Raw genomic sequence first — 27,269 nt, 5'->3', positions numbered from 1 at the left:
TTTCAGTACTATCTAGGAACTTCAGGTCGAGTACAAAACCTTAACTGACAGTCTTGCAAAATCAGAGAAGCTAACTAAAACACAGGCTTCAGGCACTAAGCACACTAAACTTCTGGTAAATCCCTCCGTTGCCAACTGCAAAAGCCATGGCTACCTTGTAAAAGCATTACATTTACAATGTAAATACTGGTATAGAGCATGCACTGTAGATACAAAGGTGCTACTTTCCAAAGTTAAACATTTGGGGAACATTTGGTTGGTTTCTGTGAGTAACTCACATCATAATTTTGGTATGCTGACTTTTCAGCTATAAATGGAACATCAAAAAGATCAACCCAATCCATAACTAGGTTTCATTAATAGTAAGGTCATGGTGAAATCTGAAGAAGCTACAGCTAAGCCTGAACTGGAAAATAATTTTTTTTCCCCTCAAGTGGTGGGCACTGCCTATTTCTGGGGACCTTAATTTCAGCACTAGGGAAAATACTGTTTAGCCACTTCAAAAATTAGCTGTCACACAGTTCTTTTAACAAAAGGTGTTTTAATGGTCTTATACTAATACTGCCTCTGGATTTACCAAGAGTAGTCCAGAAGACTACCTGGGTGCCAAATGGAGCAGAGGTGCGTCTAAGGAACACATGCTGGTAGCCTGAAGAGAGCTGGCTGATGATTTGATACTGGCTGTTCTTTCCTCTTTTCCTATTCACACCAAATTCTGCTTAAGACAGCTAAAAATACCTTGCTGTAATACAAGTTTTTTCCATGTAAGCATTTCTGATAGTTGACAAAGATGTATAGTTGTATTAGAAAGAAAAAGACTGCAAATAGGTGAAAAAGCAGGTTTACTTCTGAACAGAGGAATTAAATGAGGCAAGCCAGACAAAAACCAAGCTCGGAAAGATGCCAGCCCACAACACCAGATGACCAAGAGTCTTTGAATCCCTATTACACAACATGTATTCAGATTTTCTTTCTGCTTGACAAAGCATCAAACAAGACACTTGGATTTAACATCTACATGAAGACTTAATTTCCATAAGAAGGAAGTAATCTCCAGTCATAGAGAAGATCTGGAGATGCTTTATCACCTGCAGAACACACGCAGTTGCCTACAGACTTCATCAATTCTAGGTGCCTCCTCACACCACCAACTCCAGTAGCTGTAGAGGAAATGCCCAAAGCCCTTCTTGCACCTTATTCTAAAACTAGGTGTGAGAAGAGTGATGAATCATACCACAGGTGTCAGTGTGACTGATCACTGCTGTATTTACTTTCAAAAGTAGCAGCTGTTGTGATTTTTTTCCATTATTCTTTCATTCAGTTGAGAGTAACTGATTATTAACCAGCTGCTACAATGGCAAATTCCATGTTATTTTTGAAGAGGTAACTTCAAACTGACACTGCTTTTAATAGACTCAGGCAGTCATGCTGCCCTGCAAAGATTCTTCCTACTACCATGACTCACTCGGACAACAGTGACATGTCTGGGCTGAAATGGGCCAGCAGGACCGCACAGGGAAATAAAGCAGCCAAAGAGAGGCAGGAGCTTTTGCCTTGCAATTCATAGAATCATAGAATGGTTTGGGTTGGAAGGGACCCTAAAGATCCATTAATATAAACCCAGGTTGATACCATAAGTAGACCCAAGAGTCCTTTATACAGCAGTAGTCCTTATATAGCATTATATGCACAATATAGAGGTGTCCTGGTGTTACACTGCAATAACACTACTATTTTGACCCTGTTGACTAACAGAGGGCAATGACTTCAGCTGTTTACAGAACCCCTCCTGACATGCACAGCACGCCTCAGCTTCTTTTGCTCCTCTTTGAAGTCATTTACAGCACAGGCTTAAAAAAGGGAAACAGAAGCAAACCCCTGCCTGCCTCCCCACCTAAGTCTGTTTGCTAGAAAGGAATAAGCTTTAGAGTAGAACTTGTAATCTATGGATGCAGCAGGAACTTTAGGAAACGTCATCTGGCACATACTACTGTAATGCCCCTTCACAGCAGTTCACTTGTTGCTGAGAAATACATTTGTGGGCTTATGAACACAGCAGGAGCATCCACAGCTGTTCTGGTAGCAACGTGCTCCTATAAGTGACAGCTACTACACCATACCAGCTCCTGGCTACCCTGTTTTCGAGCATCTGTCTGATCATTCAGTAATATAATTCAGCTATGATCTATTTCTCCATCCTGCTGTTTCTCATGTTTGTTTTGTAAAGTACATAAATAGATTTCATAGAAACTTTCTTGTAATGGGATTAAATAATCTTCAACTTTTTTTTCCCCTACTAGCTAATGCTTACTCTATAATGAAAGTATGTTCTTTACACCACACACATCCTGAACACAAGTTTCTTCTTAATCTATGGTCTAGTACTTCATTTCTAAAAATACACACAGGAATGAGAAGAAACTCACAGCCACTTTGTGGCTTGTTGCAAGAAGCCACAGACATGAGTGGAAGGGTCTCTGCAACTGGAGAGTTATTTGTTGCTCTTAATGTTTCTAGCATAGCTTTCAAGTATTTGCTCTTCCACTGAAGCAGTATTAATATACATATATACATGATGCCTGCCTACCTAATTTTAAAGTACAGTGACTTTTATTTCCTAGATGGACTTTTGTAACCATGCAGCTTCACAAGAAAATTTCCTAACAGCCAACATCTCACATCCCTACCTTAAGGGCACGAAATTGTTTTAAATCTACCAAAACCTCCTCACTCCACAAACCAAGGTCATATTTCAGATACTTAATTTCAATACTTAAAACTCCTCATTTTTCATTCAATACCTTTTCAGTTTTTTTCCAAAATCCTGTTACACAAAAACTCTATACTGCAAAATATTTTGCCTATTAGGGCATGGGAAATCCTCCTGTACTTTCAGTCTTCCTTCAAGAATGAAAGTCAAAATAAAGGAAGTTTTGGGGGTTTTTCCCCTAGTGAGGAAGAATTTTACTGGTACCAATTGATTTGTTCTGTCACTTTTCAAAAATAATTTTATTCAATAGGATTTTAGGTTTCCCAGTATCTAAAGGCCCTAGTAATCACACTTCCTACAGGTGTCCTGTTGTGTCCTAATGAACAGAAGTACACTTTCCCTTTGGAGATGTACCTGTTTTCCCTCTTATTTTTGTCTCCTCAATCCTAATATATTCATAGCATCATGAACTTAATAGCAAAACAGAGAAAGCATATGGTTTTCCTAGAGAGAAAACTCCCTTTGTGAGTCAGGGAAGTGAGAACACTTCTTGAATTGTCCGAGTACAAGTAGTAAGAGTCTGGAGGAGAAACAAAGGTGCAGAAGTCAGTTTTCTTAGGAAGTAAGCCCTACTGTGAGAGACAATAGTGGCTGATAAAAGTTTTGGGAGAGAGCAGGTAAATGGCATTTACTTTGCTTAGCTTAGCATTTACCATTAGTCATGTCTAACTTCAGTTTCATCATACCTGCCTGAGCATCAAGAAAAAGTCCTATGGCATTACTGTTTTGCTCTTTAACAGGCACAAGATCCTACTGCAGTTATAATTAGTATTTGGATCCTTTATTGACTATAGTTAGAAAAGCTCATACTTTGAAGCAAGTCTGCTGACCCAAAAAGTTCAAAGAGCCACAAACGGTAATCAGTGCTGTGGAAATCTACCATAAGTATTTGTCCCAAACCAAGAAGCTCTGAAACAGTAAAGCGTGAGCCACCTCAAATGTGTGTACACATGTATGTGGTTGGGTTTGGGATTTCTGGGGTGGAGGGAGGGGATATAGAGGTACTGTGTTTTGGTGGTTTTGTTAATGAGACTGAGGTGGAAGTAGAAGGGAAAAGGCACGTGAGGCACCAGTGTTTGAAAGTCTTCAGAAAAAACAACCTCAGAATAACTAATATGATAAACAATGGGGCAAAATTCTTCAGGAGACCTGGGGTTAGGAAGGAAGACTGAGAACCCAGGCACACTTATAAGACAGGAAAATTCCATTTGTATGGATATCCCAAGGACATCCTTACAGGACACTCTTAAGACTGAAGTTGTCCATTAGGAAACTGAGTAGATGCACAGAGCACCAGAGTAACTATCCACCCTCCAACTCCATCAGTAAATAAGCATCATCCCCTTTCTGTGAGGAGAGGGGACTCCAGTAACTACACTACTACACACTTCTACAAGACAGTTTGCACCTGAGTATCTTCAATACAAACAGTTATTCAAACAAGATCCTCCAAGAGAATAAAAGACCTGAGACATTCACTCTGGATTCTTGCATAATGCTATAAAGCAACAGAAAACAAACACTTAAACAGATCTGCCATTCCCCTGTTCTAGTCCTGCTCAACAGTCCAGCAGTACAGACACAAGACACACCTGCCCTGCTCATACTAGGTTACAGGGGAGAAAAAGCCCACTTCAGAAATCTTCCAAGCTTTTTCCTTCTTCTGTGAAGGTTTGCAAAAGAGTTCTTCCCTTCCTGCATGTTACAGGAACCTTTACAGATTCCTTTGTATAAAAGCGAGTTGATATAAAAGTATTCCTTGAATTCCAGAGTTTATGCTAGCTGAAATACGATGAAGTGTAAGAAATCCAGGAAACGGTTTAAAAATTGCAGTTCCAAGCACAAAACAATGGCCAAGAGCCACAAGATGTGCTGAGAAATAATCTGTCATATACAATCTTGTGTTTATGCAAATACTACAAGTGCAGCAGCTTGTTTTATACTTGTAAGCACAGTATCTACAGTTAAATAGAGCTTTAAGCAGCAACCAACAAGGCACTGCCTGCAAACCAGAAATCAATGTGCAGTGTCTCACGTGAAACTTGATTTTAGTATGGATAATGTCTATCCCATGTAATTTTAAACACAACAGGCTCACATACAAACAGAAAACTATTATAAAAGCACTACAGAGATGTAGCAGAATTCATGAGTCACTCATGAGCTGGGGTTCTTAAAGAAAAAAGCAACTTAGACTTCTAAGTTTATTTTGTCTTTTTAATGACATCTCCTTTTCTTAACAAATACATACTTATGATCCCTGGTATATCTGCAATATTATCCATTCTTTAGTTTTATTTTGATTGAGCAGAAAACAAAGGAAAAAACCAGTATTTCAGAATTAATTTTTCCTCTTCCAGTGAAGGAAAAGGATACAGGTCTGCAGTTACTTCAAGGTGGTGGTCTATCTAAACTGCTGTTCAAAGGGATGATCTATCCCTTTAACCATGTATTCCCACTGACCCCCTGTGCCAGCTCTGATGTTTGAATAGCCCTACAGTGAGCTGGTACAGGGAACTGATCCATTGGACAGCTGAATTAAGGGTGAAAAAAATGACTGGACTATGAAGAAAAGGCAGAATATGTACTAATCTGGCTGTTAAGATAGCTGCACACTACTGTCAAAAGGCAACTGATGCACAAGAGCTGCCTCCTATGCAATGTGAAAAACACCTCTGTTACTAGCGATAGCCCAACTCTCAGTTCAATGTCAGAAGTACAATAAATCTATTCCGTACAGAAATTTCCCACTGGACAAGTAATGTTTTTTGGGTTTTTAATGCTCCAACTCAACTTGGCTGTACACTGCAGAAATAATTGTTTATTGACATCATTTTACCATCAAGCAGGATAAACAATAACATTTTATTCCATTGCAAATGCTAACACTTGGATCTTTTCTGATGAGCAAAAGCTAAATGTGTTCCTTCTACCTGGTGTAAGGATTTTTCTCTTCTGTCTACCAAGGTATAGAAACCTTTACTAGAAGAACATAAGCACTGCAAGGTATTACTTTCAGCTCAGTCCACAATAATTTCATCACTCCTGACAGCCATAACTTTTAAGCAAACTATGGAGAAGTTGTTTTGCTTTGTTTGCTTACTGTTAAAAAGTCTAAATACCAATGCAAGCAGAGCACAAGCATCTCCATACTTGAGCCTTACAGCATGACTAGTTACCCTTTATTTTTTCATCTCTTCAAGTAAGATGCTTGGTACTGGCCACAGCTACAGCCAAATAAAACATTTTCAGTAATAAATGTCTTTTCACTAGTTTTTGAAGACTGGGTAGTCCTCAGCTTTCACATGGGCAGGAACACATTAAGGACTGTCCTGTAGCTCCAGTCAGTAAAGCAATACTGTCACACAAACAGACATACCTAAAATACTGGTTAAAGGCTCCAAGGCTCTTACTTGGGTACTGTTTCACTCAACCTCCAATCCCAACATAAACAATTAAAGTAAGAAATTTCAAGAGCAAAGCTTGACTGGCACATTTAGGAGCATGAGTACAAAAAGCATCCTAAACCCTACCTTCACTTGTGTTTATTTAGTCTATGATCTCTCTGCAAAAGGTGGCTGTCAGCCCAGGTCACCAAAATACTAGTCATCCTCCCCATTCTCATCTGTAATTCCCTGTGTCCTTGGACACACAAAGTGTTCTTTCCCAATGAACAGTGGGAAAGTTTGAGAGCCACTCAAGTTACATCATGCAAAGATTCACCATCCCCTTTCGTCCCAAGTCTAAGCAACACAAATGTTGCCATCCCCAGAATAGCAGGGCAGCTTGGCTGGGTTTCTGCAGCCCTGTTCTTCATCCCAGGTTAGGAGCTGGCAGAGACATGCCCAGGCCAGCTACAGACAACGCCGACTCCGTTACAGCAACCTGATCCTCAGCACCACACTCATTTCTGCCAACTGCAAACAGCTGCAGTGGGGTCATTCTCCCTACTGAAAACAGCATGCATTTTAATTTACAATAGCTTTCAGATGTAAGTTTTTTAAAAAAAGTTGAAGCAAAAATTTAGGACTATAACTGCAGCACCTACCACTCTAGGGGAGGGGTGCTAGTTTGGTCACATGGACATTGCTAGAAGAGACATTCAACTACACTCGTCCTCCCATTCTCCAAGCCAAGATAAAATGGTCTTGTTGACACAGGAGAGATAGTGCCAGCTGTTTAACTATGAAAGAAAAGGAGCAGCAGGGGGAGGGGATGACGGAGATAATTTGCGATCCAGCATCTGTTATTAGGTCACTGGGTTCCTACACACTGTTGCACCTCAAACTCCCTCTAGTTTCCCCATGAAGCTGCTGTTGGCAGAAGCATCCCAGAGATAAAGGCTCCATCTGGACCCAAAGTGACCCACCTAGCTCTGCCAAATGAATCTCAAAATATATTCTCCACCACAACTTCCTGGCCTGACAGTCTGCAAGCAGGTTTTTTTCTGTGGTTTCACTCATTCTATATACCAGTTAGAACTAGAAGAAACCTGAAGTCTAACCTGAAACAGACTAAAAACCCAGGCCTTAAACTGGTCCAGCTAGACACAACAGCTTTTTTACAGGTACATGGCAACATAACATCCAGTTAAAAAAACGTAGCAGCGACCTCTGTGGTGTAATAATAATAACAAGTGATATACACTACTGCTTATTTAAATAGGTAGATTATATATGCTATTTAACATTCCCTAAGGTTATACAAATTTCTACACATTTCTATTATATTATCATTCTTTTAGAACCTGTTAGATACTTGTTTTATGAAACAGAATTAAAGCATTCTTCTTGTTACTCTGCAGATGAGCAAACCTCTTTTCTTAATGGAAATCACTGCCCCAGTGATTTGCAGTAGGCACTGCCCTTGCTTCTGTTTTAATGCCAGACAGTCATATACAGCAAGCTACATGAGACCAGTTCAAGTAGAGATTTTGCACATGAGCACAGTAACAATTCAAACAGTAAAAAAATGTAATTCATTATATTTTGCCATAAAAGGCTTTAAGAAGGGACTAGCTTCATGAAGCTGCTATCAATTATGGAAATATGTAAATTGATATGGTATCACAGACTCATTCCTTTTATTTAGATAACCTTTAAAAGCTTGACTGCCACATGCAAGGAAGGTGAACTCTGCTTCTGCAAGGAACCTAAGACAGACAATAGTAAGTAACTGTAAATGCTGGGGAACAAAGGTTATTTGTGTTCTCCCAGAAATATGAGCCCAAATTACATACCAAGTAAGTATTTCCATTTTTTGGGTTAAAAGTGAAAGTTCTACTCTCCAATGCTGTCCCACAAACCAAGAGACAAACTAAGGAGAAATGCTTCAAATTCCCAGATATGTGCTTGCTTAGACTATTCATTTTGAATAGTTCATGTGGCATGATATTCTTGTATGTTTCTTTAGCTCTTAAAATTGAAGTTATGTATTTTCAATTTGGAATTTCAAGCTTTTCAGCTACTATCCTTCCCTTCTGAACTAAATCACACATTTTCTTCTATATGCTCCTGAAGCAAGAAAATGAGACATCATCTAGACAAATTCCCTGCTTCCAGGGTAACGAAGCCCCCAGAATACAAAGACATTAAAGTTACAACATCCTTAAGAGATGAACTTTTAAAAAAAAAAAACACCCACCCAGCAGTACCTACAGCTTACAGTTTTTGTCAACAACTTCCTTCACATTAAATATAAAGCCTGAGCCATCAGATATTTCTGATATGTCAGATGCCCTCACTATGGGGTGGGGACATGCAGTACAGGATTATGTTAAAAATTGCGGTTTTAAATCCCGATACCAGCAAAGCCATGCAGTCAGAACTCAGATACCACAGTTCTCACCGAGACTTGTGGAATTTCTCACGTCACCAAAGGTTTAAAGCATCTATAACATTTGAAAAGGCTGATGAACCACCTCATGTTCATTTTTAATCCATCATGTGCAAGTGCACAGAACAGAAAAAAGCTACAATTTAAAGCAGAATGGCTGGATTGCAAACGAGTTAAGTAACTGAAGTTGCAGAAGTATTTCACTACTTCACCTAGTATTTTGCAAGGTGGCTTTAAGCCACACACATCAACTTCAAGCATCTTTCATTTCACAGCTGCAGTGTTTGTGGCAGAGATCATTTCCCCTTAGATTCCACCAAAATGTTCCCTCATGTTTGAAATGCATAATCTGACACAGTACACATGTTCAGCAGGTAACATTTAAGAGCATGCTTTCTGCAGTACGCATGTGGCAGGCTCCTCCATCCTCTCCAGAAACCAGCATACTAGTGTCTGGTTATGATTAATGCTGCCTATGAGTAATGCCACATGTTAACGATTCTGTCCTGCTCATGACTCAGTCCACGGCTGTATTAAGTGTGCAAAGAGCAGATGAAGCCAGCACCAGAGTTCAGTTAACGAACAGGTTATCAAGTGCCACAGGTTTGGTTTAGAGCCAGCAGCAGCACTCCGCCTTGCCACATGCGCAAGGGGGGAGGGTTAGAAAACAGTTTTCCTCATGTTCCTGCAGTAGCTGTCTGTCTGCTTGAAGACATCTGTACTTACTTTTTTTACCTTTTTTTTTATTAAAAAAAAGATCACATTCAATGCAAAGGTTAGTATGCAGTAATGCTGTGTTAATCAGCAAGGTAAAAACGTCTTGCACAGGTGTCATTAACCTTCTTCAGACATCCCTATGAAAGACTCCCAACAATTTCTGAGTGAATAATCTTGTTACAGAAGAAAGTACAAGTCTAATCTCCACAAAGCCTCTTACTTGTACTGGGTAACAGCTCAGCCAGAGACAAGACAAGAAACTGGGGTGCAGGAATAGATGAATGCCTTCTCCTTCAGCCAGGGTTCTGGCTACTCATTGACAAGTTTACTGAATAACAAACTGATCTCCAATAAAGCAATTACTGTTTAAGTCTTAACATGACATTTGTTGAAGACATTCATACCCTTCTAGTCTAAGGGAGCTAAATAAAGCCATGTTGTCTTGTAGTTACTCCAGAACTGAATGAACATGAGGACAGTTTCTGGAGCAGTAGGCTCAACTACAGTAAGTTCTATTTCATTGCTGAACTAGGACTGACACAAGCTCTGGATTTACAGCATTTCAAAGTGGCATACAGAGGATGATTTGACTTCCATGCCCTACTTCTCCCCCATGCAGAAGGTTGTTAAGAGTGAAGCTCACACACACAAAGCCCCAAGACACATAAGGTTCACAGTTGCGTGTTGAGGAACTCTCCACACAAGCTCCTTTGCATGGATTCAAAAAGCCATGCCACAGGGAGCTACAGAAAGCATTATTTAACCCACATGAAATTTGTATCTTCAAAACAAAGAATTCTTGACTTTCTTGCCAAAGGCTGCATTTTTTCAAATCCTAGCAGGTTAAACAAACAAGGTCTGAAGACCAAGCTGTTCAGCACATCTTCTACTACATTGCATTCAACTAAAGATGGCCTCAGTATTACAGCAAGGGAGAGGGGGGCAGGGTGGGGCAGGCAGTGAAGCACACACAGGTTTTAATGAACAGATGAAAGGTTTGAAAATAGCAACTCCTTTCTCTCAGTGTGCAGCAGCTGAGAAGTCCTCCTGACCACCACCATTTCCCCAGTCTGCAGCAAGCAGGACTCTCCTTACACACACCTGTGACAGTGGTATAAATTCAGACAGATTCAGATCCCTGATAAATGACTATAATCCAGTCAGCATAAATTATAAACCATACACACTGCCACACATCTAGCCAGTCTTTTCTTGTCTGTAAGTTTGTGCTTCTGAGAGGTGGCAGTATTCCATTCTCATATTGCTCAACAAAACCATGCACGGAGAAGTTGGATCTGGCTGAAGTTGGGTATGGCTGAACCCAATGGAGCAAATCAGTATTAGGTTGCTATATAGCAGTAATTGCTCCACTGTACTATGGAAATAGTGGTTTTGGAATCATATCACAAATGGACCTATATAATTTTGGAGACTGCCAGTCGTAACGCACAAGACACTATTTTTAAAACCAGCTGACACAGGAAGTTGCACTATATTCTAGTCAAACCCATGACATAATAGTACTGTGAACTCTTGGTGTTTTAACACTAGAGACAGGTGAGAGGGGAGAGGAACTAAACAGGTTTAGCAATAAACAAACTTTAATGATCGATCCAAACTGAACACTGAGCTTCTGAAAAGCCTTTATTTTAAAATAAAGTTTAAAAATACCTATGTCATACTGAAAAGCCACCCCTTTCTGTTTGTGGTTGTAGCTTTTTTACTTTAGTTTGGATAATCTGTCCATCCACTGTGGATGTTATACTATTGCCAAGAGACAGAAAAAATTAAAAATGCAATCAAGATGAGAAGGCAAATTGAATCTGAGCTCTGAAAATCCTGGTATGTATGTATTATGTTAGGAATTTATATCCAGGACTAGAGCTTAATTTTCCAACTGCATTAATGACAAAAGTGCACAAAATTGTTTAATACTTTGTGTTACAAATAAGCTGGGGGAGAACAATCGCAATCAATCTTTCAGTGTTACAAAGCTTGTCCTAGGAGTGAAGGTAATTTGCCCTAGCTGACTTGCAACAACTTGAACTGAAATAGATTAGGCTCCAATTGAAGCATTAGTGAACTGATCTTATCATTAGTATCTACTTCCACACACAGATCTGTCCCCTTGCTTCCCTCACTCTTTCGCCCCACTCCTAGAAGATAGGAGAAATTAAAAGGAATTTAAAAACTCAGGTTGATTTTCTGTTTTGTGCATATGGGCCCATACACATTTGATCAGGGTTTAAGTTTATGGTTATTGTTTTTTAAATAGGCTTTCCATGTTTCATTAATTCAGACATATCTCATTATATATTTTTATATGGCTTGCAATACTTTCAATCTAACTAAATTTAAGTAGCAGCATATTTTCCAAACCCACTTGTGACCAGGTTCATTTTAGACAAGACACACACGCCAACTACCATATTACTTCTAGGCACATTGAACATAAATTCTCTTCTTGTCCCAGTATCAGTGGTGTTCCCTTACAACTCCTACTGAGAAATCTTCAGACAAGCATCCTACAAAAGCAATGTCTCTTGTGCAAAGCAGCCAAATAAATATTTCAAATTTTGTACTAGGTAACTTAACAGACTTTTCATTGCTATTTAAAGAGCATACTTACTGCTAGGAAGAGCATGCAGTACATGGAGAACGAAGAATGGCCAGAGTAAAATGATAGTCTGGAAGAGAAGAAAGCAGACATTTCATTATTTTGCTTTCGCAACACTCAGTCTACAGTGATACTAATTTATCTTACACAAGGAAACTGGTAAATTGCAAACATATCAATGCTTTTTCTTCAGGGAGGCTACCTAGGCACAACAGCCATCATGCATGTCCGACAACGGCTTCTGACAAACAGCAGATACTGTATTCCAGCATTAAGCTGATCTCCATATCAGGTAATAACTACTAGCTCTCTGACTGAAGTTTGAGCAGCAAGTGGACACATCCTCAAAACTATCAAGTGTCCTTTAAAGCTGTGTATTTATTTCATCTTGATAAATACCAGAATACTGTAAATATTATCAATTTTTAAAATTACTTATGTGATAGTCACAGTATGTAGATGAGAAGAAATGACACATTAATCACCATCAAGAAGTCATTGTTAACAACTCCCATCTAGATGTTTATACCACGTATACATATGTATACCTTTGATAAACATACTGATTGATGCAGACCACTATCATCTGTCAATGAAGGGTAGGGAGAAAGGCAGGAAGGCAGTTCATTAGCCAGCCAACCACAAAAGATGACACTTCATCTAATATTTGTAGAAATAGCTTCATACTTGGCTATCTCATTTAAAGAGTGTCAACATCGCTTTCAGCTCATAAGGGCTTCTAGCAGGTCCAGACTGAAGGGACTCAACAGTTGATGCTGACACTGTCATGCCTTCAGCAAGGTCCTCCCCCGCACAGGTGGTTTCTGCAAGGAGTTGAGTATCAGAGGTATAAAACAAATCCCACCCCACCTCTTCATCAGGAAGAGAGGGCAAAATGGAAAGACATTTCTAACTCGGTCTTAAGCAGCAACATCAAAGAAAGTGTAAACTATTTCTTCTATTTTATGCACATAGCCTTGTAAGAGTGCTGCTTCACAGGCTGTCAGTCAGGTCTCAGGCAGGCTTCTGTGCTATTTAGCTAAGTAACACAGCACTCCTGACTTAAGAGTTTGGCATATATAAACAAGACCAACTTCAGTGTCATAGTCCTCCACCATATCCAGCAGTCCCTGTTTTGATGCCTCAGGCAGGCAGAGAGCCTGAGGCCATGGAAATTCCCAGTCAGGGGAAGCATTTCTACTCTTCAGGCATGAAGATAGTAATGAAGTAATTAAGGCAGCTCTGATGTGCAGCAAGATAATTGGGTTAAACATTCACTACTCAAATACCACAAAGAAGGGAATAAAACAAACATGCACAAGTGAAACTGCACAACTTCTTGCATTAGTTTGCATGTCTAACATCATGAAACTGAATCAGGTATCAGAAAAAACCCACATAAGTTTCCTCTGCACATTTTAGAGTTCTTGGCTTATAGTTGATTCAAAGCACAGCCAATAAATAGCTTTTCAGTTTCAGAGGTACTAAATAAGCAGTCTTGAATAAGACTACTTTTGTGGGGGTGTGAATATATGTAGTATCAGATATTCTTAAATTCTTAAATAGAAAAACTGTATTGACAATGTGTTATATTCAGATATTTAAAATTCAAAAACATAAGATTACATTTTAGCTAGACATCTCTTCTCTACTTTAGTACTCCTAACTCTTCACCAGTTAAAATCTCTGGGCAAGAATCCAGTGTGAAAGTCAATCAGCATTTTGAAGATCTGTCTTTCAGACAAACATGTCATCTGAGCCATGAAAGCAGAGCATGCTGTTCTACAGAACAGAAGATACAGAATATGGAATTCCTGGCTCCTACACCAATATTTTATCCACTGACTTTGGGCCTACTCCTGTTGTCCACTGCCTTTGGGGCTATTCCTGTTGTCCATAAGATGACATTTCCTATAATTCCTGAAGGCAGCCTGTTGCCAACTGAAGGAATACAGAAGACTAATAATTGAGAGAAGGAATAAATTAAATTCTTTAAGTTTATTTTGGAATTCCTATACCATTTTAAAGGTGCTGTTGACTATTGGCATTCTTGGGTTTAGGAATGTATTAGCCCAATGTAACATTAAGAATGCCTTGTTCCAAGTTGAAGATTACAAAATTTGAATGCATTCTCATCAGGCATAGATAAGTATGCTGTACATGATTGAAAATGTTGTGCTTAGCACATGAAGTATTGCCAGAAATACAACTGGGAGAAAATATTGATCCAACTTGTACATTGTGCAATCCCACTGAAATTTCTTTGGCAATTCTAGCTTTCTTTAAAACACAGACATATTTAAAAAAATAATCTTAAAACCCTTTCAAACACTAAGTTTGACAATGGAAAAGTTTACCAGCGATTCCTCAGCACGCAAACAATGTCTTCCCAAAGCCAGGAGAACATCTGTCTATCAAACCAGCCAAGCGGCTGCACAGCTCAGGCTTCTTTGTCATCATACTGCAAGTGCTGGTTTGCCATGAGACAGCATTTACAAAATAAATACATTTTTAATTAAAAAATGAACCACTCTTTACTAATCCCAAGAATGCAGAAGTATTAGAAGATACACTTATAAATAAAATGGTACAGACAACTCTCAAAACCCATACCTTTTGCTAATGAAGGGAAGGCTAAATTATCCCAGTAGGAATTTGCATATCAAATTCTGGGACTTTTTTAAAATTAATATTAGAACAGTATCCAGTAAAACTGTAGTGTCATGAAACAGAATTGGTAACTGCAAAATTTGTTTTGATTCTTTCCAAAATGGCAAAGTCTGACATCAAAAGAACAGCTTTGCAGAGATCTATGCCTTTTACTCCATCAATACCTACCTCACAGATCACTTCTGATGTGAGGAACAAGGCTTCATTTTAACAGGAAAAAGCATAAGATTTAATTATTTCCACTTGGGCGATATATTACTACCAAGTTAGAAGAATGCCTTAAGTAGTAATATGAAACCAGTTTCAGGTCTCAGTTGAGGTCCACAGTTTCCATCATATACAGTACAGCCGGACATATCAAAAAGGTCTTAAAACAAGGTAATCTAAGGGCTGTTTAGCTTTCTTGAAACTTAAGTTTTGCCACAAATTTCACATGGTTTAAGATAAAGACAAAAGTAAAGACGTTATACTTTCTTAAAAAGGTTGCCAGAAGACTGATTACAATTAATCACTACAGTTTGTTATTGTAAATCTGTGTTTTTAAAGATTACCTGGAAAAATTCGTGTTTTATAAGAAATAATTGAACTGAACCACACAGTACTTTTAGCCAGGACTTCTAATCCCATGTAAGCAAGTCTAAGTAAGATTGCCTTGCAGGACTTGACACTGACAACCATTTCATTTTCACTCTGTTCTATTCCTTTCCATGCACAAAGGCAACTTAGCCTAGGGAGCAGAGCCTGCTTGATAGAAGGTACCATTTCTTTAATTAGTAGAAAAAAGAAACAATACACACAGCACATAAAAGGATCATTTGTCTTACACTGCCACAAAAAAGCATATTTTGTAAAGTGCATTATTTCATAAGTGAATTACTGAACACTGGAGCTCAGTAAACAAGCTTGATTTCTTGTCTCCATAGAATGCCTTTGTAAGGACACCTGAATGTGCAAAAACATTTAAGTGAAGTGCGGGAGTCTGACAGGGAAATAAATAACCTTAGTGAAACACAAGACTAGGAAACAGCTAAATACACAGTGGAGCATTAAACGGTGAGAAATTAAAGTGTTAGAAATTACAGTTGAAAGGGATAAACCAGAAGAAAGCGTATCTTGTGGTGCCACAATAAACCTGGCAGAGGCTGAATGATAAAGGAATCTTCCCAATATAACTACCAAACTATGGAATGATCCCTTAGAGAAAAATAGGACACCCAGCAAAACATTATGCACACTCCCACATCAAAGCAAATGAAACCACCCACTGGATTAGCCAGCAAGTCCTTTCTAACCTCAAGTTTTCTGGATTCTCCAAGTCTGACTCAAAACTTCCACTGACATTTGTGTTACCCATTCCATTGATCTGGAGGAGACTGCCAGAGGCTGCAGTTTAACACATCTGTGTGGAGTAAGCCAGACAGCTCCACACAGTTGGCAGTGAAATATTCCTAGAATTTCAGTGCCATGAGGACATGGTTTAATAAAGTGCTAGTCTTACACTTAAGCTGAAGCACCATATTCTTTACAGTCAATTTTCTCTGTGCTCAACAGTCAACATGTTTTCACTGCACCTGCTCTTTTCTCAAGTGCTAAGACTTGCACAAGTACAACTTTCAATACCCACAAGATTGGGGTTGAAAGAGTTGAGGACTCTGAAATTAAGCACTTGTGATTATTGCAAAGAAATGTTTAAGTAAATAGTAGTTCATCTATTTAACAATATCAGCAACTACTCAGAAACCCATTTTCAAAAGACAATATTCCAAATTTCTTCACTTTCTTCCTTCTCTGCCAGTAGTTAAACTCACACTTAAGTACAAAGCCTTGCACTTACAGAAGGGAAAAAACTGACAGAGTCTTTCCAATCCAGTAATCGTCATCTGGACAATTTTACTGTCAGAGGTGTTTCGATATGAGACTTACTAATAGTAAGTGTCTTGCACAATTCCCTAATCGAGTTTGGGCGGAGGGGTGCATCCACTCCGTTCTACTTGAAGTAGTGGCAGATAGTGGGAAAACTTTGCCAATGTTGACACTTAATACGCATGAGACTATGTTCCTTTTTTTGCAGACAGTTACACATTTTTCCTTTTACAGGCTATCTTACACAAGTGAAAGTTCTTGGCATATCCTAATGACATAAAACAGATCTAGCAGGTTCTAGAAAGAAATAGGCAATCTTTTTCTAATTTTCACCTTTACCACCACCACCCTTTTGAAACAAGCCCTACAGCCAGTGCAAGAAACAGGGGTAATAAAGTAACCTTTTTCCCAAGCTCAGGATCAACATGAAGTGATTTTACTCGGGAGTACTACAAGTCTTGTCATCACTACTAGGTGGACCAGATTTTGAAGTTTGTTAACTTCTGCTGGTATAATTTGTTGTGGGTTTTTTTTTTCTTCCTCGCTAGGAATTGAAGAATTATCTCCCAATACATCCAAGTACGCAAATATCATGTAAATTTTGTTTCTTTAAACAGAAGTATTACACACTGATGGAACAATCTAACTGGGCAATGACTAGTTAGGTAGCTATTCTGCATCTGTCAGCAGCAGTTTATACCAGCAGCTACCAGTGGAATACACTTCACTGTAAGAGAGCCAGTAAGGAAAAACCTCATCTCCCCCTACTATTTTTTCCTTTTCAAATGAGCAGCAGTCAACATGCACCTTGAACTTCCAAAATTTCTAAGTTTTATCAAAAGTTACCAATTCCTGGCATTCGTACCACACACAAACATGTATGTTCTGAGCTCTTGATATTGTGAAGTCCAACCAACTGGCATGCTGCAATGGAATTACACATGCACACGGCAAAACCACTACAAAGCAAGTTCTCCTTTGTCACTTTTGACTTTGTCACTCAATTTAACTTAACACAGAAAAGAAAAGTTTAACTTTCCACTACATTTCTAGCTAGCTTCCTCCAACAGGAAAAAACGATATCAGGACTTTGTTTACTTCTCTTTCCTAGTAACCCCCCTCAGGAAAGAGTAAAAGTGAAAATAGCAGCAAGGTGTCTCAAATCAACACTTACACAGACTAATAGCTTGCTCTCACATGCATCAGATTACAGGCTTCTGTTCCATGAACCATGTCTCCACAAATTATCCACACAATACTACTCTGACTCACAGGAGTGTGATCATTTTACATAAAGGGAATGAGAACAAAAAAGATAATCCCTGTTAAATCAGGGATTTGATTGTTACTCCCTCTTTAAGAAACTGCTTTGGGCATGAAGCACTTGGCAAATGTGCAGAATCCTTCCCCAAACAGTTTTTAAATCTTTGAAGGGAAAAAGGGAAAGGAAGCAGTAGGAGAACTGTCAGCATTAAGGGTATTTCAGTTCCTATGGTACAAGCAATAAGCAGTTACACAGCAGTCCAAACTTTTATCTTAAGAGACTTTTCCCTTCTATTAACTTGGACATAAGCTTTGCAAATCAGTGAAATTCTGCCAAGAACAAGAAGATTCATCTACGGGTTTGATTAGCCATAGCTAGCTTCTAAATAATTTTCAGGGTGTGCTGAACATGAGTTACAAATTTTTATTTTTAATGAACTTAAGCATGATAAGCTACTGTAATAATAGACTGCCAGTACAGCTTTTTCTGAAAACCATTAAAGGGGATTGTAAAAGTGCATCGCAGTTGATTACACCATGTTCACCTTTCAGATATGATTCTCCCTACTGCCAGTTAATTTCTATTGCAAAGGCAGCTCTTTTTGCTTCTAGATCAAGTATGGCCCCACTTCATCATCCACTGTACCCAGAAGTTTCTAAAGTTTAAATATTTAAAGACTCTTATTCACTACCATATTTCAGCTTTTTTCTTCAGTGTAAAATTAACTGTAGGTGCCCTGACTAAGGTCCAATTCTCGGAAGTGGTGAATAATTTTATTAAGTGTGGAAGTGTTCCCAAATCAGCCATGTTACATCTTGAATAACAGTAATAACAGAAGGGTGAGAAGCAGTGTTTAAAGGAAGAAGTTGCACCATCTGGATAATATTACACATATATGACCTTCTATTCATCCCTTTCAACTACTTCAGTATCCAAGCTCCTTGAGATTTTTCACATGTATCTTTTCAGAAGTGAAAACTATTAAGTTAACCTCTGATGAAAACTGAACACATAAATTTCAGTACCACAGAGCACTTCACAGGTTATACACAACAAAGCAGTATGCCCCTAGAAAATATGTAGTTAGTAAGTCTGTAGCAGCTTTAGAGAAATTTGATTCATGATGCGGTTTGAAACTGCCAGATTAGGTAAGTAATCCATTTAGTTATTATGCTTGAATAATTAAGTGCAGTTTGATTTTTGTCAAAGCTCTAAGTTTCAAAACAAAATTTTGGATCATTTCATACAAGTGAATTTATTTTAATGCAAAATAACATTTCATCGTAAAATTATTCCTAGTGCGGGGGGTGGGGTGAGGGGGAAGACAAGTACAATTATTAATAAAGATGGTTAACTTCAAGGAAATGTCCAGTCTCTCAGCTTAGATTTAAAAATTCCAAAGCAAACCAATTGCAAAGGCTATCTAATGAAACAAGGGAAAACAAAACTATTCATGAAAATGGAAGTAAGGCATGAAGTTTGGTTTTGGTTGTTTTCTGGGGTTTTTTTGTTTGGGTGTTATTCTTCTGTGGGTTTTTTTTAACAGAGTTATAGTTTTGAGGGCATGCACAGAACAGACAACATAAGCATTTTAAAAGTTTGGTTGAACTTCAAAAATGTTATACAGGTTAACCCATACCAGTTACTCTAGCACGGGTCCCTAGCTACTGGGAACTGCTCTGGGTGATTTAACTGCACTCACTGGCATGCATGAATACAGCCTATGAAAGAGCTCTAAACAAAGCTGAAATAAAATTCCTGGCAAAATGATTGGTAAAGGGCACCACCTTGGCAATTGTATTGAAATAAATTATCAAGGTCAAAACTGTCAGCTCTAATTTCCTAAAGACTTCTTTGAAGATTACATTTTGAGTTTGCAATGGCAGACAACACACAGCTTGTTCTGAGTGCAGCCAGCATGTGAGCAATAGATCAACTTAAGCAGGGAACTGTTTTTTCCTCTGGACATCTGAGTTGTAATATGAAACTGTACATTAGTAATACAATTATAATTATGAAACAACAGCTGCATTATCTGTTACCACAAACAAAGTGGCAGGCTGAAATTAGAGAACTTCAACTATCCAAAGTTAAATTCAACTTCAGAGAAAGTGCTTCACACACACATACACATCCCTGCTAGCTGCGCAAGTCTGCTTTGGAGCCTGAGAGTTCAGACTGCAGAGTGCTGCTGAAGTAGCTAGACTTGCACAACATGGCTTAATATTTACCACTTCAGGTTGAAAGTTTCACTTTTGTGTATGTGCTTACTGAGCTGACAAACCAAAAAAGGACAGCTTTTTGGATCTCCTTGGTCACCAGGCTTTCAGTGTTCCTCCAAGCCCAGAACTCCAAACTTTCCCCTCAACATCCATACTCAGTAAAAAAAGCTAAAAAATTATATCTAACAAAAATATTTAGAAGTCACTGACTGCATTACTGTGACAAACTTGCACTGCTCAACTAAACTGCAATAAATACTGCATAAAAAAAATCTGCAGTAAACTCAGGAAGCCTGAGCAGCTACATTAAGGGCCCTTTAGCACACATCCAGGACTATTACACATGGAAAAAAACCACTTCACACTGTACGAGAATGTGTGCTGATGGGAATTAGTTTAACCAGTGCTAAAGCAATAGCATAAATCAGCAACTGTACTGCAACACTGCAACCAAATTTAGGATGACTACAAGAGGAAGCCATTAGCACCCTAAATAAACAAACATGCTGGCATCCAGTTTGTCTTCTAAATACTTGTATCTCTGTTCCTCCTCCTTTATACTCAACTGTCCTTTGAGGGAGAATATAGATTTTTGAGAACTAATAAAAAATTATTTTGTTCTAATTTGATTCTAAAGCTCTGAAAAATTAAAGTATGTACTCAGAACTGATTTACAAGGTGACTCAAGCTTCAGCTACAAAAAGTTTTAACATCAAATTCCTTATAACAGATACTGTAGAAGAGAATTAAGGCAACCATTAAGTACATCCACTGACAGTACTTACTTGCAGATCACCTGCACCACCTTCTATTTGCTCAGAAACAGAGGTTATGGAAAACACAGTATGGCAGCGCATGCATAACACATACACACTCCTAATTGGTTAGTTAGAAACCTGCTATCATAGCTGAAATTGTTTGCTGAAAAGGCTAATCTGTCAAAAGACTGTTTAAACATATTCTTGCATCATCCTCTGGAAAAGATCTGAATCCCTACTTTCTACTCCCAACTTTGCAGTATATTAATCAAGGAAGAACACATTACACTTATGCCTCCCCATCTGCAACTGTTCTGTGTCTCACAGCAGCAGCATGATAATCAAGCGCTTTACATCCCTGGAATGAAAAAAGATACTTGTTTACCTGAATACTATAGAGGTATTACACACATGTAGCAATGTTCTGCTTCCCCATTTTAAAGACCATGAAATAAACAGGGGCAAGATGTTTGCTATATGCATTTTTTCTGTCTAATGCATACTGCACTCTTCACTTTCAGGAGTAGAAGCCTGGACTGTCTCCTTGTACAACACTGAAATCACTTCGTTATGGAACTAGTGGGAAAGTTTTCAGTTTCAAAAATGTGAAAGAACATTTTGAATGGCATCCATAAAAACTTCTAAATTTTATTATATTTTCTGAAAAAACAAAAGCTGGACCCATCAGTTACCCAGATCTGAAATTCAACCCTGATTTTTCAAGGTGCAGTCTGAAAGGACAATAAAATTCCATCACAAAGGGACACATCTAGCATTTATGAAACCCAGTTTGAAGCAGATCTTACACATGAACAAGACGAAAAGCCCTCATATCTATGTCTCAATAGAAAAACAGAAACAAGCAAATCTTCACCTTAAATGAGAGGTCAATAAATAAGCTCCAGAGTAAAAGTTAGTGAATTGAACCATATGTTGACCCTTCTCCTTTTAACTCAAGGTACAGCTGGAGATGCGTAAAAAGAAAATGCGAAGTCCTTAGAGAAGCTCACTTAGATGTTTGGAGCCTAGGGTTCAAGTCTTGCCCAAGGCTGAAGAACACAAAGAATTGCTAAGTCTTCCTTTCAGGCTTAATCGTACACAGAAGGGACTGGGGGACAACCCCAAGATGTGTTAGAATCCACTAGTTAGACTGAGCACTCAAACACTGAAGTACAGACTAAAATTTCTAAAGACTGGGGGCATAGGAACTCAGGCATCTCCCATCTAGAAAGGCTTCCTCTCCTAGAGAAATTCAGCTGTCTCAAAATCTGCTGGAAGGACAACATGGCAGGGTGGAAGCAATTCAACAGCCTTCCTTTTTTGACACTGCTGTTGGACAGGCCTAACAGGAAGAGTGATCTCTACTAATATGTTACTCAGGAGGAGCAAAAATGTACTAGTTGGACATGTCAGCGATAGCCTTGGTTGCAGCAACTATGAGATGGTAGGATTTCAAGGACAACCTCCTCAGAGCACCAATACATTCCACCCCCTTCTGGAAGAAAATAAGCAGGAATAACAAGAGGCCATCTTGATTCAGTGAGCAACATCTGAGTTTAGGTAAAAAAAATGAGAGGTACAGACTGCCTACCAAGGACAAGCACTGAAGAATCACCCAAGCATGCAAAGGAATTAGGAAGGCCAAGGCTGGAGCTAGTGAGGGATACAAAGGGCAGTGTGAAGGTGTTCAACTGGTAGGTCAGCAGCAAAACAAAGACAAGGATAACATGGGCCCACCACTGAACAGGGTGAGCTATATGCTGTGACAAAGGGGATAGAAAAGCTAAAGGTATTTGATACCTTCTTTGACTCATGTTTTGAAGTCTTTTCCAACAAGATCTTTTCAGACTTCCAGGTCTTCAAGCCTAATAGTAGAGTTTAGCAGAGAGAGGTACTATATAGTCAAGGAAGATCTAACCATGATTACTTAAAGCTCGACTTGCAAGTCCATGAAACTGGATGGCTTGCACCCAGTGGTGCTGAAGAAGGTAGAGATGCCATGATGAGGCTGTTTAGGTATCTTTAAGAAGCCATGCTAAGGAGGCAGATGGTCCCCTTGATGGTTAGAAAAAGGGCAAGAAGGACTGAAGGAATATATTTTCCCAACAGGCTGTGGAGTATCCACCTCCAGAGCTCTTCAGTGAATCAGGATGCACAGAGTTTTGTCAAAACTCTATAGTTACCCTCCATTTTAAACCGGAGGTTGGACTAGATAACCTCCAGAGATCCCCTCCTATATATACACAAAGGCTTCCTAAGCATCCAGCCACATACCAGAAGTATTTAAGCCATTCTTGCTAGACATTTTAACAAGGTCTCCACAGTCTCCAAGATCATGTGGACATTAACAATCCTGGATGGGTGGGGGAGGGGGTGGGGAGGTGAAGAAATCAATTCAGCAGGAAGAAAAGGTTCAATGAACATTTCAGAAGACAAAGATTCAGAATTTTATAAGATATCTCTAAGGTATACTCAAAAGGGTAGAAAACATTAGCTTTTAAGAGAAGCCACCATGTTTATTTTTCTGAAATGTTTTAATACTTTTTCTGGTGACATTTTAGAAAAGTTCTTTTAAAAATAGTTTTCACCATCATCTGCAGGTAACAATCATCCTGAAATGCAGTATTAAAGATATAGACTTATGTTAATCCAAAACTATGAAGAATAACTTCATAACCCAATTGCCAGGTATCTGAATTGATTCTTAAACTTCTACCGACTAAATTGATTGGTCCTAATTAGTTTCTGTTTCAGAGAATTTAGTGACCACTATGGCACAACAAGCAAATCACTGAACATGTGAGAAGAGGACTACATTAACTAAAAGCCTTTTACTTTCAAAGGTTCCAAGTTCAACACAGCATTAGCAACAGTTGTGTTTCACACTCATTATTGAGTACTGGTATTACAAACCTACTTTTTTTCCTACATATTACTGCAGGAAGTGATTCTAAAACCAGAAAATTTAAGGAAGCATGCTTTAAGGTTTTGAAGTTCTAGGGAGGCATCATTTGCACCAGCAGTAACTAGAACTTATTTGTTTCCACCCTAGTATGTTATTGTCCCTGTGAAATTATTCAGCAGACACTGAATAATAATACTGCATACTTCATGCTACAACATTTATTCTTAACGTTTTGTGGATAAAATGTAAATTTAAATAGTACCAGATTCAATATACCTGACCTTTACACAAGGCTTTAATGTGCTATTTGTGCTGCCAAGTTTATAACATGATATATATACACAAGTGACAGCATAAATTAAGTTCTAAAAATACTGTGAGCTGTATATGGCACCTGATACATTGTTTGAGAATTAAAAAACTCTCAAATGTTCTTTCAATTAGACCCAACCCTTCAAATACCAGAAATTTGGTTGGTGGGGGTTCTTTATTGTTGTTTTGGGGGAGTTTTTGTTCAGTGGGGGCGCACCTTGGGGTTTTTGTTTGGTTTTTAGTTTTTACCTGCTTGTGGAAAGAATTTTATAAAACTGGAGAGAAAAGCATATTGCCATTACAAGTTCCCATCCTCCTCAAAAAAGATTCTGACAGAACCTTTATTTAAGCCACATTTATTTTCTTCGAGATAGGATTTTACAAGCGGTAAGAAATACCCACTCCAAGTTTACAGATACAGTTAAGACTGACCTTTTCCAGTTTCAGGCTGCCCTGGTCAAGCATGTCTCCTGGATTCCAGATCTTGCTACCTAGGGATTACCAGTTGTGAGGGATGACCTGTAACTCCCTAAAAACAGGGTCTGAGAGAAACAGGCCTGCAAGAAAAAACAGCCTGAGAGAGATAAGGGATGGGGGGGGGGAGCGGGGGCCCTCTGAGCCAAGTAATGTCTCAAACACTTGCAAGTAGCAAAACTATAGTCACAGGGTGGATAGCGAGTTTGGAACTGATAAGGCTGCCTTGATAGCATACAATGCAGCTGGAGAGGGGAGCCCTGTGAAGGCAGGACAGTTCTGCTCTGGTGCATCTTGTGAAGTTTCAAGGGCCATCTGTCCAGTGAATGACGGACACATTATCCACAAAATGTATATTAAAGTTGACAGCCCTGAATATGCTAATAAAGATTAACAAGATCATGCTAATTACCTCATCCCATGAAGCACCTTACCCCTCCCCATACATGGGATATGTAGGTGTGTGGGTTAACCTAGGGCACGGACCCAAGGAAAGTGTGTACAAGTTGAGGGGGGAGGAGGGGGGGGAAGAAGGTAAGGGGAGAAAAACAAAAGACATGAAGAAGTGAAGACGACAGATGCATCCCTGTCAAACTCGGATAGGACCAATGCAGGAACCCGGACCAGTGATCTCTATTTCTCTATTCTATCTCCCTCCTTTACCATCAAGTAATGCAAGACATACCGTATTGCTTGCCATAACTCATTATATACTTAGCCCATTATTGTGTATCCAATTAGTACATTGTGGGAAGTTAATAAATGTCTGGACTTTGAGACTTGTCTCGCCGTTGTCCACTGTTGGGGATTTATGAATCTTTACCACTTGTCTGCCTCGTCTGAGAGGATATGACACCAATCCTTGTCTGCACAAAGGCTATCAAGGTACAATTAGCAACTCCTGACTGTCAAAATGATTTGGGAGCAAGCAGTTAACACTGCCACGCAATATATTAGTACAATCTAACAATACAGTTAGAAGGAACCCCATCACCACCTTGAAGTGCTGAAATACAATATATTTAAGTAACTAAACAAATAGCTTTAAAAATTGCCTTTTCTCCTCCTACCAGAAGCCTAAAAAAAAATCTTCCACACCACTCGTTAAGATACACTAACAACAAAGGCTTTTTGAACATGTTGAAGACTTATCCCACAATTCATATACTTGAGGAAAACAAGCAGCTCCTGATTTTCAACTTTGTTACCCTACTAAGACATTCAAGCTTCACTGTCTACAAAGTTTCAGACAGACAACCAGCAACTACAAGGTACACCCACCAAAGGAACAGTAAAATATTAATTCAGAGCTCCTGCTGCTGAACATCTGTGGTTTCTATTAACTCTTTTCAGTGCAAGAAAGGTAACAAACAGGATGCATGAACAATCTGCCACAGACTGGCTAGAGCAGACAGGTTTGGGAAGTATGCCTTAGCTACCAATAAGGAATGGAGAAGTCACCTGTCCTTTCTGTGTCCTCCCTGCCTACTCCTCTTTGAGGAATTTGGGTATCTTGCCAACCCGCTCAAAGCCAGGCAAAGGCAAGCAGTAGCAAGCCAAAAGAGAAGGAAGCACTGAACAAGAATGGGAGCTGCAAAAACGGCTCACTCATCCCCACTCAATCAGGGTTATGGCCCAGCACACTTACCTATTTTACTGAACCCTACTTTGCTGATTTGAAAAAGGAAACAGCCATTTCACAAGTCATTATCTTTATGGGTGCTGAAGGAAGTACCTTAAAGGCAATCTAGCAGCATTAAAGTATATGCTGGTATACTAAAAGTGACATGCTAATTGCTAGCACCGGTGACAGTAGGACCTGTTTGCTTTGACCTCTCTTCATTCATAGACACTAAAACTTATTTTAGTGTATTAGAAAAGTCACTGTCTCCCAATAAAGAAACTACACAATATGAAGTTCTGTACCCTTCTGTCCAGTGCAACTACATTTTAAAAATATTTATCTTACTCAACTGCATTATGTGCTTTAAGGAGAACTTTGCTATTTTGATATTCAAAAGAAAAATCACTTTCACAGGTCAAGCACCTTTACTGAGTTACTACTCTTAATATTTACTTAAATGGAATATTACAAAGCTCTACACACAACTAGTTCATAAAAGCTTGAGAATGCAGTTCTGTGTAAGTCATTCACCCTCAGAAAACTGCTGTGAAGTAGCTCATACCAAGCTTCTGTGTCTAGCTTAAATTAAATGCCAAAGAAATCCTGAAGAAAGCGTTGTCTTACAAAAGAGACACTGAAGTACAGTTTCTAATGCTAATATGTAATTTAACTAGCAATTTTTAATGTAACTAGTGATTTCCATGTATATTTTAGAGATCTTCAAGTGTTACATACTTTCGAGTAATATATGCCAACTCTTACATGCATCTTTCAACAAATATGAATGAGATTTACCAAGTACACAACTGTGATTGTGACCCTCAGCTTAGCTTAACCACTAGTAGTACTGAAAGTACAAACTCACTATGAAAGTTGTTAAGGAGAACCTAAGCTATTTAAAACTGAAGAGGACTCCGTCTTCAGCATGATACAGAGCAAACAAGATACATAGGTCAGAATTAACTTATGAAACTCAAGTTAGAAAGTAAAACCTTACCGAAACTAACCAAAACCCATGAGCACTTTATTAATTTAGACAACCAAGCATAAGTCCCATTGGTTTATGTTCATGATAAAGCATATATGTATTTTAGCATGCACTTTAATACTATTGTTACTGATGAACAATAAAGACTAATGATTATCCTCCCCTCACGTCCCCATGTTATAACATAGGAAACATATGCAAAGAGTTGCAAACATCAGATTTGCATAAAACAGTACTGGAACAAAATATG

At 38.8% G+C, this 27,269-nt stretch overlaps 1 protein-coding gene across 1 annotated transcript in view; it reads right to left on the bottom strand.

The window, feature by feature from the left end:
- Window positions 1-27,269, bottom strand: part of PLPP1 (phospholipid phosphatase 1) — a 68,548-nt gene that overhangs the window by 3,958 nt on the left and 37,321 nt on the right. The window contains exon 4 of the mRNA XM_074855083.1: window positions 11,952-12,009. Within this exon, the coding sequence (XP_074711184.1) occupies window positions 11,952-12,009 (58 nt within the window). The remainder of the gene's footprint in view (window positions 1-11,951; window positions 12,010-27,269) is intronic.

The sequence above is a fragment of the Strix uralensis genome, chromosome Z (genome assembly GCF_047716275.1).
Source record: "Strix uralensis isolate ZFMK-TIS-50842 chromosome Z, bStrUra1, whole genome shotgun sequence".
Classification (NCBI taxonomy): domain Eukaryota; kingdom Metazoa; phylum Chordata; class Aves; order Strigiformes; family Strigidae; genus Strix; species Strix uralensis.
The sequence above is the reverse complement of the archived record's forward strand: the minus strand, read 5'-3'. Positions and strand labels throughout refer to the sequence as shown.